Here is a 13005-nt window from a genome sequence, read left to right on the forward strand (position 1 = left end):
TCAGCTTCTTAAATGTGAATATTTTCTGGTTTCTTTATTCCTCTCTGACAGTTAATTGAATACGTTCGAGTTGTGGACAAAACAAGACATCTGAGGACGTCATCTTGGACTTTGGGAAACGGTGATCAACATTTTCTGACATTTTATGAACTAAATGACTAAATAATCATCACAGGAAAGACTTGAAAAATTGGTCTTAAGATGTGGAGCACACAGATGTCCATGTGCTTCACATGGTTGGACCTATTTTTCAAATGACAAGATTGTGACAAGATTAATTAAACAATTATGGTTTTGAGTCATTTAAAAAAAAAAAAGTTTTTATTATTTCAGTTTCTTAAATTTGAGTATTTTCTCTAAGTTCTGTATCTAAACAGCAAACTATTTGGTCAGACAGCGATTTATTGTGAAAGTAATGCAAAACACTACATTAAAATTCAAGTATTCTCAAGGATTTCCAGCACCTGTAAAACCCTGAATTTACAGCATCATCCATGAGAGGATTTATCAGTCTGTGTCTCTGTGGGTTTTGGTGTGAGCTGCAGAATTTTGGAGATATTGGCCTTAGAGATGTCTGACTTCTCTCCAATATAATAGGCACTCAAAGCACCAAAAAATACATTTGAAAAATTAAACACCGGTGTCTCTTTCCAAAAATCATGACCTGGTTTCTCAAGATAAACCACAGACCTCAGGGTGACCTGGTAGCTCAGTTGGTAGAGCATGTGTCCTATCTATCCTATGTCTATATACACACAGTTTTTAAATTTTTCAACTGTATTTTTTTTTTTTTTGGGCGCTTGGAGCACCACAAGCCGAGTGCCATTTAGTCCCATTATACTGGAGAAAAGGAAGACATCTCTACAGCTGATATCTCCAAAACTCTGCAACTCTCACCAAAAAAATCTAGAAGCATATATAGCACTACAGGCCAGGGGAAAAATATGAATTTTTTTATTTGGGGGTGACGTGTCCCTTTAAAAAACAAGCAATTGCTCTTTTCTATTCCCAGGAAGACATGACAATTTACCAGTCTCGATAATACCAGAAAGAGCTAGATGGACTTCAGCCGTCATCTATTTTATTATTTACACATGTGCTTTTCTTATTGTTATATGTCAAAATGTACTGTGAAACATACCCATCCAAATATATGACCACACTACTGGTGTGACTTAGCATCTGTCTGGAGTGTACTCACGCAGCATGCTGAGGACAACCCAGCTGCCTGGCTGTTTGGCTCTGCTGTTCGGCTCGGAGGACTTATCGTCCCATTTCCCAGCTCCAGCTCATCATCTATGAATACCACTCCCTGCTCCAGACGCTTCCTCTTACGACTCTAAGGAACAAGCACAGAAATGTTACTTCACCAAGCTGTACATTATTCAGAATACTTCTACACAACAGAACCAGTAATAGCGTTGTTTGACAAGAAAAAAATCGCAAGCAGCATGCTTATTATCAGTACACATTATCCTTTTGACTTGAAGAATAATGTCACCTTATTTTCATACAGTGTGGTTACCTAAGAGGAGGGTGATAAATTTCAACCTGAAGCAGTGTTTGATCACTGACAGACCCAAGTGGCCATTTAAGAAGAGTGATAAGTCAGCTGTCAATGGTCGTATAAAACAGAGCAGTCAAAAAATAGAATTACTGCCTCACAGTTGAAGACCTTGAATGAATTTTATATGAAACTTACCGCTACATTGACCTGAAACTTTAAAGGAATTTAATATGACATGTATCTGTGGCAAAATGTAAGTTCTCACTAAACGTGTGATTCCAGTGAATAGTTCACAGTGAGAAACATGCCGTCTTCACTTAGACACTGATTTAGAGCTGGACATTATGTCCTAGTGATGTTGACCTAAAATGTCATCAACTCATCCTTTTATCCTATTAAATATTTGTGTGTAATTTCGTCATAATTAGCATATTAATTAGCATTATATTTTGAGTTATTGCCAAAATGTATTCAGTGAGGTCAGTGTGACTTCTAAATCACAGAGGTCCTTCCATACAGTCATGAATGTACACAAATTCAAGATTAGCTGCAGACAAGATACAGGTCTGTTAATCACGCACACACATGCACAGAGGGAAGCCATACAGTACAATATAAAGCATCGACGACTACCTTGTGCTTAGCAGTGCGAATGCGCTTCCTGTCTGGCTGGAAGTCGTCGTCCTTCTCGCGGTCAGAGCTGAGGGAAGCCTGGAACATCTCAGAGAGACGAGAGGATAAAGACTGTCTCTTGGGCTGCGACTCCTCTGGTAATGTTGCTGAAACACAGTATGTGCAATACAGAAAAAGATATGGATTATATCAGACCTGCAAACTCATAAGAGACATGGGTGGGGGGGGTCTGTGGGCGTCCTCCCCCACAGGAAACACTGTGTGATTTTAACATGTAAGCATGTTGTGCATCTTCCATTTCTGTTTAAACAGTGGTCTCTTATCTTCTGTACATATTTTTTGAGCCTGAGAAACCCTAAGGTGTGTGAGGAGAAAAGAAATGAGGAGAAAAGCAAGGTAAGCAGGTAAAATTAGTTTGTGACTAAACGATAAAATAAGGTGGAGAATTAAGTAGAATTAAAGTGGTGAAATGCTGGCTACAGTTATACAAGTTTCAGATGCTACCACAAGTAAGACAAAGGATACCTACCATGTTCAGGTGCTGGAGGTGGTGGCTGTGCCGGCTCTTTGCAGGGTGACACGGTAAGGTCTACAACCTCAGGTTTGGCTGCTGCTGGAGCTGTGGTGGTCTCCTTGGCTCTGCTGTGGCACAAGCACTGACAGGGGTTGGCGACGCTTGACTTCTTACAGTCTCCGCTGTTTTCATCTGACTGGCCCTTGTCATTCACAGGGCTTCCTCCTTCCTGCAGTTTAGCTGTCATGACAGATTGAAAAACAGAACTACCAGTGAAACTGACTCTCAGTCGGTACATGGGGTGGGCTGCATTGACAAAAGAGAAAAATTTACAAACAAGAAAATAGTGAGAAAGAAAATTGGAATATGGATAAGATTAACAAACAGTTAAGTTTCAACAAAAATTAGTCTCATCTAGTCTCACATCACCATGTAGATACTGTAAAAATATATCATTCATCTTAAAGGACCAGTCTGTAAGATTTAGTGGCATGAATGAATGAACAAATGACCAAAACTAATACTGGGTGACTTTAATGGTTGCTCTTTAACATTTGCACTGCCACACTATCAACAGTATGTGAAATGCTCTATCAGAGGGTTAAAAACTAATGATCTAAGCTATGGCAATATTAAGACTACAAGAAATAAAGACAGACCACCACCAATACTGTGTTTTTATTACAATTCTACAAAAATGAAAAACTAGAAAGACTTAATCTGACTCTCACGATTCCCTTATGCATTCCTTCTGGTCTTGTACAAAACTGAACAAAGTGTGGAACGAAATCCAAGACTGGATATCTACTACATCTAAAACTAAAATATTTTTTCAGCTTAACTGGGCATTTTTCAATACACAGAAAAAATAAGATACCCTTCGGGATGGGAGATTATGTTCATCTATAAGAAGCTCATTTTAAAACACTGGAAAAAAAACAGAAGCTCCCACTCTACAGATCTGGAAAGATTTGATGAGATATTATTTGTCAATAGAAAAGACATTGTCTGAGGATAACAACAAACTAAAGCAATTCAACGAGGTTTGGGAAAACATATGTTGCTCTATAAGATTTTAAACAAACTAACTGGGGCAGAGAAGAGAAGGGGGGACTCTGGTGGAGATCAAGGACAGAGAACTATTGTGAGTTGTGTATTAATGTGTGTGCATGTGTGAGTGTGTTTGAATGTTGTGGCGGTGAGTGAATGGGAATGAGAGAAATATGAATAGCAGGTCGGAATGAAAGTCTTGTGTCTTGTATTTTATGTCTTGTGTATATAAATGTATGGAGGGAGTGATGTTTTGGGTTGCATGACACCATCCAAGGATAAGACATGTTATGGAAACACATTATATGTTTAAAGGTATTATTAGTTTAGTGGCTGAAAAATTGTAAGTAAAACCTCATGGTATGAAATCAATAAAGATAATTATACAAAAAATAAAAAATAGAAAGACTTAATCAAGATAAGTGAAAGTTTGGGAGGAAGGCAGTGTAAAGACTTTACAAGGTTGCTTTGAATGCATGAACCGTGAGATTTCCCAGATACTGACAAATACACAAAAGTGGTTACATCCTATATTAACTCTGTGTAGATAACATGACCCCCGCTAAACACACAAAAGCATTATGCAAATATTAAACCCTGGGTTCCTGCAAATATAAAAAAAAAGTATTCTAATTGAAAAAGAACGGGCATTTAAAATAAATATCAGAAGCACAGGAAAAGTAATTCAGACATAAATATAGCAGTAAATAAATCAAGCAAAGAGGGACTATAATGCTAAAGTGGTCAACTACAATGACAATGATATCAGGGAGGTGAGGTGTGGCATTAAGACAATTTCAGCTTTTCCACTGGCACTTTTGGCCACACCAAGTCAAACCGTGGTGAGCTGATTTCCATTTAGATTAGTTTCTCTCCTGTGCTGCTGTTTGCATTTTCAGATATCAGCATTAGTTTACCATTTCATATAGGCCATCAGCTGTATCAGACTTATGTTGAGTTACTGTTGATGATACCTCAAACGAAAACATTTCCTGATTGTGGTGCTTCGTAATTAAAGCATTTAAATAACAAAACAGCAAAGGGCTTTAATTGTGAAGAATTTAAGGAAACGGCGTGTTTATCCGATTGATGTTCATGAACCATTTATCCACCGCTTCACAACTGTTCAACTCGACCTTCATCAAGCTCATCTTCAGTTAAAAGATACACCTTCAAGTAAGTAGCCCTGTTGTAATTGAAATCCAAACCCCTGTTGTGCTTTGCTGACAGGCCACGTCAAACCAAGTCAAGCTAAGCCAGCTCATGTACATGTATTTGGAAAAGGCATAAATGATTGGTCTGACCTCACAGCAGTCCAACTATGCTCAAACAGCAGAATCTGCCGGCAACTTAAATTGCCTTTTTGCACATCGCAAAATTTACAGATGACCCCAACTTTAGCCCAGGAGTGACTGGAGAGACAGTGGCTCACCAATACATGTAACACCAGATAAACACTAGGAAATACATTTATCCTAATGGATTGGAATGGAATATGCTCCATAAGTGTTCTGAGCAGTGAAGCCCTGTATTTACTGAGCTTTTTCCAAGTGTCACTGGAAGAAATTCAGAAAATGTCTAAAATAATAATTAGCCCACCACCTACAAAGACAAACCCCTCTAAATTAAATTATTTTGTCTGTTCTGGGCTCCTGTAGAATCACGGCAGTGCAACATGGTGACCTCTATAGATACAAGAGCTCATTCTAAGGTAACAAAAACAAAACAGTTCTTATTTTCGCATGATTATACACTAAGACACACTAATATTATATTCCACTTATGCCAATAAATCTTACATCTTGGACCTTTATGTCTTGTAATCTATGAAAAAGTAAAAAGATTCCAAGTGACACTACCTATGTAAGATAGACTTCTGCTCTGATTAATCTGTGCACCAGAGCTCTTTCATTTTGCTTGGGGATACCAGTACACCCTAGTCTCAGTAAGAGCAGCAGACTTACCAAGCTGAGCCTTCTGCCAGGCCAGGGCAGAGCAAAGCAAGGCCAAGCTTTTTCCACTTCCTGTGGGACTCTCCAGCAAACAGTGTTGCCCAGAGTTCAGCCCTCGTATAATCTGCAGACAAGATATAGACACATTTACACCAGCACTTAACTGCCTCTGCATTTACCCTCTATGTAATGTCTAACAGGTTTGGAACAAATCCACATATAGTATTGCACAATTTCAGGTGACAGTGGTTTTGTTTCATTCTGAGGGCATTTCTACCTTTTCTAGTTTAAAGCACAAACAGGTTGCATTCTCCACCACAAGAAAAAGTTTGTGACTTTAACATGTAAACAAAGCATTCTGGTGTGCTATATTTCTTTTTAAAAAAAGACCTACATCTTCTGCTCGTCTTTTCTGCAGACATTACTCCTTAGTTGTACCTTGTGTATTGGCAAGAATCTTATCTAATTTTTTTTTTTTTTATACAATTGCAATTGTATAAAGAACAAACCATATGTATAACAGTTGATTTAAAAAAGTTTACTTTTTATGCAATCAGAACAGTGAAGATTGGTAACAGCACTACTATCTGGCAGTCATGGATTTAAACACAATACAAAATGAACCACTGCCATGAATCTTTGCATGCGTCACAATATCACGATAATGTTTGAGAATCTAAGTAAAATAAAAAGTACTAAGAGGGGTACTACAATAACAGTTACTTTACTTTGTACTTTTACTTTAGTATTTTATGTAGGACTTCAAATGCCGGATTCATCATTATATCCACATCACTGATGATTATTTATCAAAAATCTCATTGGGTTAATATTTTGTGAGAGCATCAAGAGCCACCACTACAATACTGTCACAATATCGACAGAGGTATTTTGTCAAACATTGTGATATTTGATTCTGTCCATATTGCCCTGTCCTATCTGTTGGGTAGTGTAATTGATAGCAGTGCATCATATCCTATAACAGCGTTTCCCAACCCTGGTCCTCAGAGCTCACTGTCCTGCATGTTTTAGATGTTTCCCTGCTCCAACACACCTGATTCACATGATCAGCTCATCATCAAGCCTCTGCAGAAGCCTGATCATGTGAATCAGGTGTGTTGGAGCAGGGAAACATCTAAAACATGCAGGACAGTGAGCTCTGAGGACCAGGGTTGGGAAACACTGTCCTATAAGATCATGTGCTTGCACCATTTTAGAATTTACGGTTCGTTTTTTGGAGAAAATGTTTATATCAAGATATACATCATATGATGAAATAGTCTAAAAATATTGAAATATTGTTTATAGGCCATATGATCCAGCTCCAGTATAATGAGAAATAAACTGATAACAGGGTCATATGCTGTGCGGTGGAAGTGTGGAAAAATGAAGCAGCAGGTCAGATATTTTATTTCCTGCATTCTAGCAAGTTTTCATGCACCAATTTGTGCATGTAAAGGAAATTAAGAGTCAATATGAGTGAAGCACTGTTGCATCAACCATATTAAGCATTCAAACATCAGATCAGAGACACTGGGCAAAATGTTTGGTCTGTCAAAATAACTCCACTCTGAGCTTCTGCCCTTGTACTTGCTGACATCAGACAGCCCGCCATAGAAAATACACAATGGTAAACTGTACAGTTTGCCTTCATGATGATACCAAATCATGCAGACTTAATTTGGACCTCTCTGAAGAAAACAACAACAACAAAATTGTGTGTGAGAGTCTCCATAACCAGGGCAACAACCTTGAGTGACAGACAACCAGTGATCAGTCATTCTGATTTAATACTTCTCCACTATGTTTTGGTTTTATTGCTTCTCATGTCATTCCAAATATGTGAAAATGTAGTGCCAGGCATTTGGGTAGGGTTTGCATGAAAATAAGGGATAAATAGCGTCCCTGTATTTTTATTTTTCAACTGAGGGCAATCTTGTAATATACAGGACAGGTGAAAACCACAATGCTACGCCACTTAAAAGGTTAACACACCTGATTCAAATGATCAGGTTGTCATCAGGCTTCTGCAGAGGTTTGATGATGAGCTGATCATTTGAATCAGGTGTGTTGGAGCAGGGAAACATCTAAAACATGAAGGGCAGTGAACTCTGAGGACCAGGGTTGGGAAACACTGAGCTAATCAACTGATGAAGATGTTACTCACTGAATTCATCATGGCCAGCTGGGATGGGTAAGCCTTGCAGGGGAAGTCGACCTTCACCCCTCCAATGGTGTACTGCGCTGAGGATGACGCCATGCTGTGACCCTGCTGCCTCACAGTAACACTGTAACAAACACAAACATGCCTCATAAACCTAATATTAGCTCCTGTATAAAGCCCTGTTTTATACAGACACATACGTGAGTAACAGCGTGTAAGCTAATGTACGTTAACATGAGTAACTAACAATGTTAGGAATTTGCCAACAGTTTGACGAGCGTTATTTAGTCCTGTGTGTATATGTCTGAAGTTGTTACCTAGCTTACCTGGCACATGAGAAACAAGTCACTTGTTAGCAATTACTGACTACCTAGCAAATAACAATGCTTATGCTAAGTTTCCCGCGATTTCTTTGACTCGTTGCTGTATCCATATGCACTGGTTAAACTGGTGACACTGGTCAGAAAGTTGTAAGAAACTAATTTGACGAACACACTGTTTATACTCTCTATCCCTTCAGTCTCCACGATTCTTCCCGCGCTCAATAATTACGTCATGTGACGCCTTCTTCTTCTCCTTTCCCCTGCAGACTAGGCACTGTTTGGTGCATTGCTGCTCCCCACCGGTGTCAGGACGTCGCTACAACATCACGCATATCAGGAATCCCTTTCAAAATAAAAGAATTACTGCGAAACACCACGGAATGTGTTGGAAGTAGAAGCACACGTTCTGCATTGTCTTTCTCCAAATATTTTGGAGCAATACAGTCTTCAAACTGCGAGTTTTTACAGGGTGTGTAACATTAGCAATACTTGAGACATGTGGCATTTTTATGCTTTTATTTCGATATTTTGTGTGGCCTAACTTGTAAAAACAACGGATGTTACGTTAGTAAACATCCGTATAGGGCCATTAAAGGACCATTACAGTATTTTCATAGTCCAATGTCCTCTGGCTCTTGGTGGCTCAAACATGTCTGGACATGTCCAATTAAAGCTGCTACACGGAGTGTTTATGTTCAAGTCGTTTGACACTCAGACCGTGTTTCAGAGCAGAGAGAACTGCTAATTTTTTATTGATTTTGAGATGTAACTTTATATACTTAGGGATGGTTTTAATCATTCATATCTGACATGGTGGGCAATAACACGTTTCTGTGGTGACAAACTCAGAGCACACATTTTTTGTTGATTTATGAGGCCTTTAATAACCTGGAAAATTTTGTTAACTTAGAATGAGCCCTGTATACCTACAGAGAGAGGTCCTCTTCCACAGGATGTTGCCATGTTGCACTGTCATGTTTATATAGTAGCTCACAACAGACAAACCAAACACTCACTCTTGATAGAACCGTTCTTCACAGCCACTGTAGTTTTTTCTACACCAGGTTTCGGCGAACTTTACCTTTGCCAGCCATTTTTTATTAAGCTACAGCTTAAAATTTTCGATTTCCTGCAGAGACTTTTAGTTTTTGGATTTAGTATCCATAGCTAGCCAACATAATTTAAAGAAAAAGGTGCTGAACTGTTAATTTAGGATCTGACACACATTTTAGTTGACAAAATATTAAAACTTTTTTCCAGTATATAGACAACTCATTTTTACAATTGAAGAATGTAAGAATCACTTTAGACCTGCAATATAAACTAATAAAAAATTAAAAGTGAACCAGTCCAATACTATATAATATTTTTCTGATAGCCGCAGGGAGCTATTGGAGGAGGGCAAAAGAGCCACATGAGGCTTTGGAGATGCAGACGCATCCTATACACCTGGAAGTGGAGGGTGAGGTGTTTGCAATCTGCAGGCTCACCCCTTGATGTTGTTGCATTTTAACTTTTTTTTTCTTTTCTGCATTTTTTCAGAGTGATACAGTACTGGACTTGAAACAAACTTTTTCACTTTTTCACAACCTTCTCAAGACTTCTAAGTGGGAGCACACACATCGTTTCAACAGCCATGCTGACATGGCTGTCTGCAGGTGTGTTTGCACACTTTTTTGTTTATCTACATTGTTATCGCAGGTATCGGCCCACATCTATTATCTCAAAATGCCAGATACATCGATTGACCAATTGATCCATCTGTCACTAATGTAAACCAGAGGTGGCAAAAGTACATATATTCTCCACTCAAGTAGAAGTACAGGTACTTGTTTAAAAAAGACTCCAGTAAAAGTACTGATTCAACTAATGAAGATTTCACTGAAGAATGAAGATTTCACTGAAGCAGTCTGTCTGAAAAGAAAGGAACTGCTCCCCAAAATGAGAGAAACACGTGATAGAGGCGAAATTGCCTATTTGAGACATGAAAAACTAATAATTCAGCCACACAACAGTACCCCAAAGCCACCTGAAAACATGAACATCTAATAGATATACCTGCTAATGTGCATCCTTTCTGTTTCACATGCACATGTCAATTAACAATCTACCTAAGGGTTTGATTTTTGCACATATTAATATTTGTAGTCTCAGGAAAAAATTCATGAACTCTGTATTTCTGCAGCTAAACAAAGTTGACATTCTTGCTGTGTCAGAAACACGTCTAGACAGTGATTTTCAAGACTCAGAGTTGATCATTAACGGTTATTCCATATACAGAAAGGATAGAAATAAATTTGGAGGTGGAGTAGCAATTTACACTCGATGTCATTTTCCTTGTAAAGTCAGGTATGATCTTATTAAGGATAACATTGAAGCTATATGGATTCAAATTCATCTGCCACATTTAAAACCTCTTCTAGTTGGCCGTTGTTATAGAGCTCCTAACTCTAATATGGAATACCTCAATACTTTGTGTGAAATGATGGACCATATTACAGAAGAAAATAGAGAAATATACTTGCTTGGAGATTTTAACATTGACTGGCTTTCTGAGAATTGTTCCCTGAAAAGTAAACTTAGGTCAATGGCCGACACCTGTGGATTAACACAGCTGATATCTCAAGCTACTAGAGTATCTGTGAATCTAAATGGTTTTACTTCCTCAACTTGTATAGATCATATTTACAGTAACAACTCTGAGCTGTGCTCCAGACCTGTTTCAGGGCCAGTAGGTTTCAGCGACCATAACTTTGTCGCATTCTCCAGGAAAACCAAATTGCCTAAGGCAGGTGCTAAAGTTGTTCTTACTAGAAATTTTAAACATTTTAATAAAAACGCCTTTCTTGCTGACCTTGAAAATACATCGTTGACTGACGTATGCACTATTGATGATGCAGAGCTTTCTCTGGATACATTCATGAATTATTTTATGTCGATTGCTAACAAACATGCTCCAGTGGTGAAATTTACAACAAAAACAATTAATGCCCCTTGGATTAATAATTCATTCAAAGAATTAATGGTGCGAAGAGATAAAGCTAAGAAGATTGTTATCCTAACTGGTTCAATTGATGACTGGAGGCACTACTGCAAGTTGAGAAATAATGTCACTAAGATAAATAGAGTTAGTAAAAGAGCTTATTATCAGAGGAGACTTGCTGATAGTGGTCAAGATAGTAAGAAATTATGGAATGTTCTGAATGAAATCATGGGTAGGAAAAAGTCTGTTAGTTCTTTTATTGAATCTGAAGGTGTTTATTTAACAAAACCTTTGCATATTACAAATTATTTTAATGACTATTTCATTAACAAGGTGTCTAGAATCAGAGATAAAATGGGTTCTATGTGATTCTCTGTTTCTGAGGAGCTCATCAGAAAACATATCATGAATGGTAAAAACTGCACTTTTGAATTCCAGCAGGTTAATGTTGTTACTGTTGAAAAAATGTTAAAATCCTTACCGGAAAATAAATCAGCCGGCACTGAATTTTTGGATAGTAAATTGCTGAAGATCTCTGCTTCGCACATTTCTTCAGCAATTTGTCATATCTTCAATAGATGCTTAATCAGTGGCACATGTTCCAAATTGTGGAAAATGGGCAAAATAATTCCCCTGATCAAAGACACTAAATGTACATTTAGTGGTCCCAATAGTAGGCCTATTACCATCTTGCCTGTTCTAAGTAAACTGTTGGAAAAGAGAGTTTATAAGCAGATCCAAAGTTACTTTTTTGACAATAATTTAATTTCAAATCACCAACGTGCATACAGGGTCGGTTATTCTACCTGCACAGCACTGACACAAATGAATGACAACTGGCTAACAGCCATGGATAATTCAAGGATTGTTGGCGCAGTATTAATTGATTTTAGTGATCATGATCTATTAATGAAGAAGCTTGACTACTATGGTTTTAAAGCAGCCAGTCTTATGTGGGTTAGTAGTTACTTGTTTAACCGAACACAAAAAGTATTTTTTTAATGGCACTTTCTCAGACAGTAGACAGCTTGAATGTGGACTCCTCTTCTCGATATTCACCAATGATCTCCCATTTGTTTTAAATAAGTGTGATTTGACTATGTATGCAGATGATTGCACCATGTACTATGCTTCACCTTCTTGTGATGAATTGAATAATACCCTATCATCAGAACTTAATGTCATCTTCAATTGGATAGAAACGAACAAACTCAAATTAAATATATCAAAGACGGTCTCTATAATATTTGGATCTAATTATTATATGGCAAAGAATCCAATTCTGAACTTACAAATAGATGGTCAACTGATTCAACATGTAAGAAAAGCAAAGCTACTGGGACTCTGGCTTGATAACACTTTGTCTTGGTCTGAACATATAAATAAGATTGTTCTGAAGATGGGAAGTGCAGTTTCTATTGTCAGGAAATGTGCACCTTTTATTCCTTCATCACTGCTCTGTCAAACAGCTCGTTCTCTGGTTTTGTGTCATCTGGAATATTGCTCAGTTATCTGGTCATCCGCGTCTAAACAATTAATAAGAAAATTACAAGTGGCACAAAACAAGGCTGCCAGACTTATTCTCAACTGTTCCCCTTTGACAAGTACAATTGATATGCATTGCACTTTGGGTTGGCTCTATGTTGAGAAAAGAATTTGAATGGATTTAATGGTCAATTTTTATAGTGTTGTGAAAAAACGATCTCCACATTTTCTTGCTCAAAATATAATTTACACCAATGAAATTCATTCATATTCCACAAGAGCTGCTAGCAATGAGCATATAATTCTGCCATGTCCTAAATCCAATTTTTTGAAGAAATCGGTCTTGCATAGAGCCACAAGTTTATGGAATCTACTCCCAAGATATATTCACGAA

General features: G+C 37.8%; 1 protein-coding gene across 1 annotated transcript in view; it reads right to left on the reverse strand.

Moving 5' to 3' along the window:
* The window catches only part of brip1 (BRCA1 interacting helicase 1), a 59636-nt gene extending 51270 nt beyond the window's left edge, over positions 1 to 8366 (reverse strand). Inside the window, exons 1-6 of the mRNA XM_084716806.1 lie at positions 8147 to 8366; positions 7824 to 7944; positions 5669 to 5780; positions 2670 to 2894; positions 2141 to 2286; positions 1202 to 1339 (exon numbers count right to left, since the gene is read on the reverse strand). Coding sequence (XP_084572932.1) covers positions 1202 to 1339; positions 2141 to 2286; positions 2670 to 2894; positions 5669 to 5780; positions 7824 to 7916 — 714 coding nt within the window. The 5' untranslated portion in view covers positions 7917 to 7944; positions 8147 to 8366. The remainder of the gene's footprint in view (positions 1 to 1201; positions 1340 to 2140; positions 2287 to 2669; positions 2895 to 5668; positions 5781 to 7823; positions 7945 to 8146) is intronic.
* Between the last annotated feature and the right edge of the window lie 4639 nt (positions 8367 to 13005).

This window comes from Lutjanus erythropterus, chromosome 4 (assembly GCF_056507025.1).
Source record: "Lutjanus erythropterus isolate fLutEry1 chromosome 4, fLutEry1.hap2, whole genome shotgun sequence".
NCBI classification, from domain to species: Eukaryota; Metazoa; Chordata; class Actinopteri; order Lutjaniformes; family Lutjanidae; genus Lutjanus; species Lutjanus erythropterus.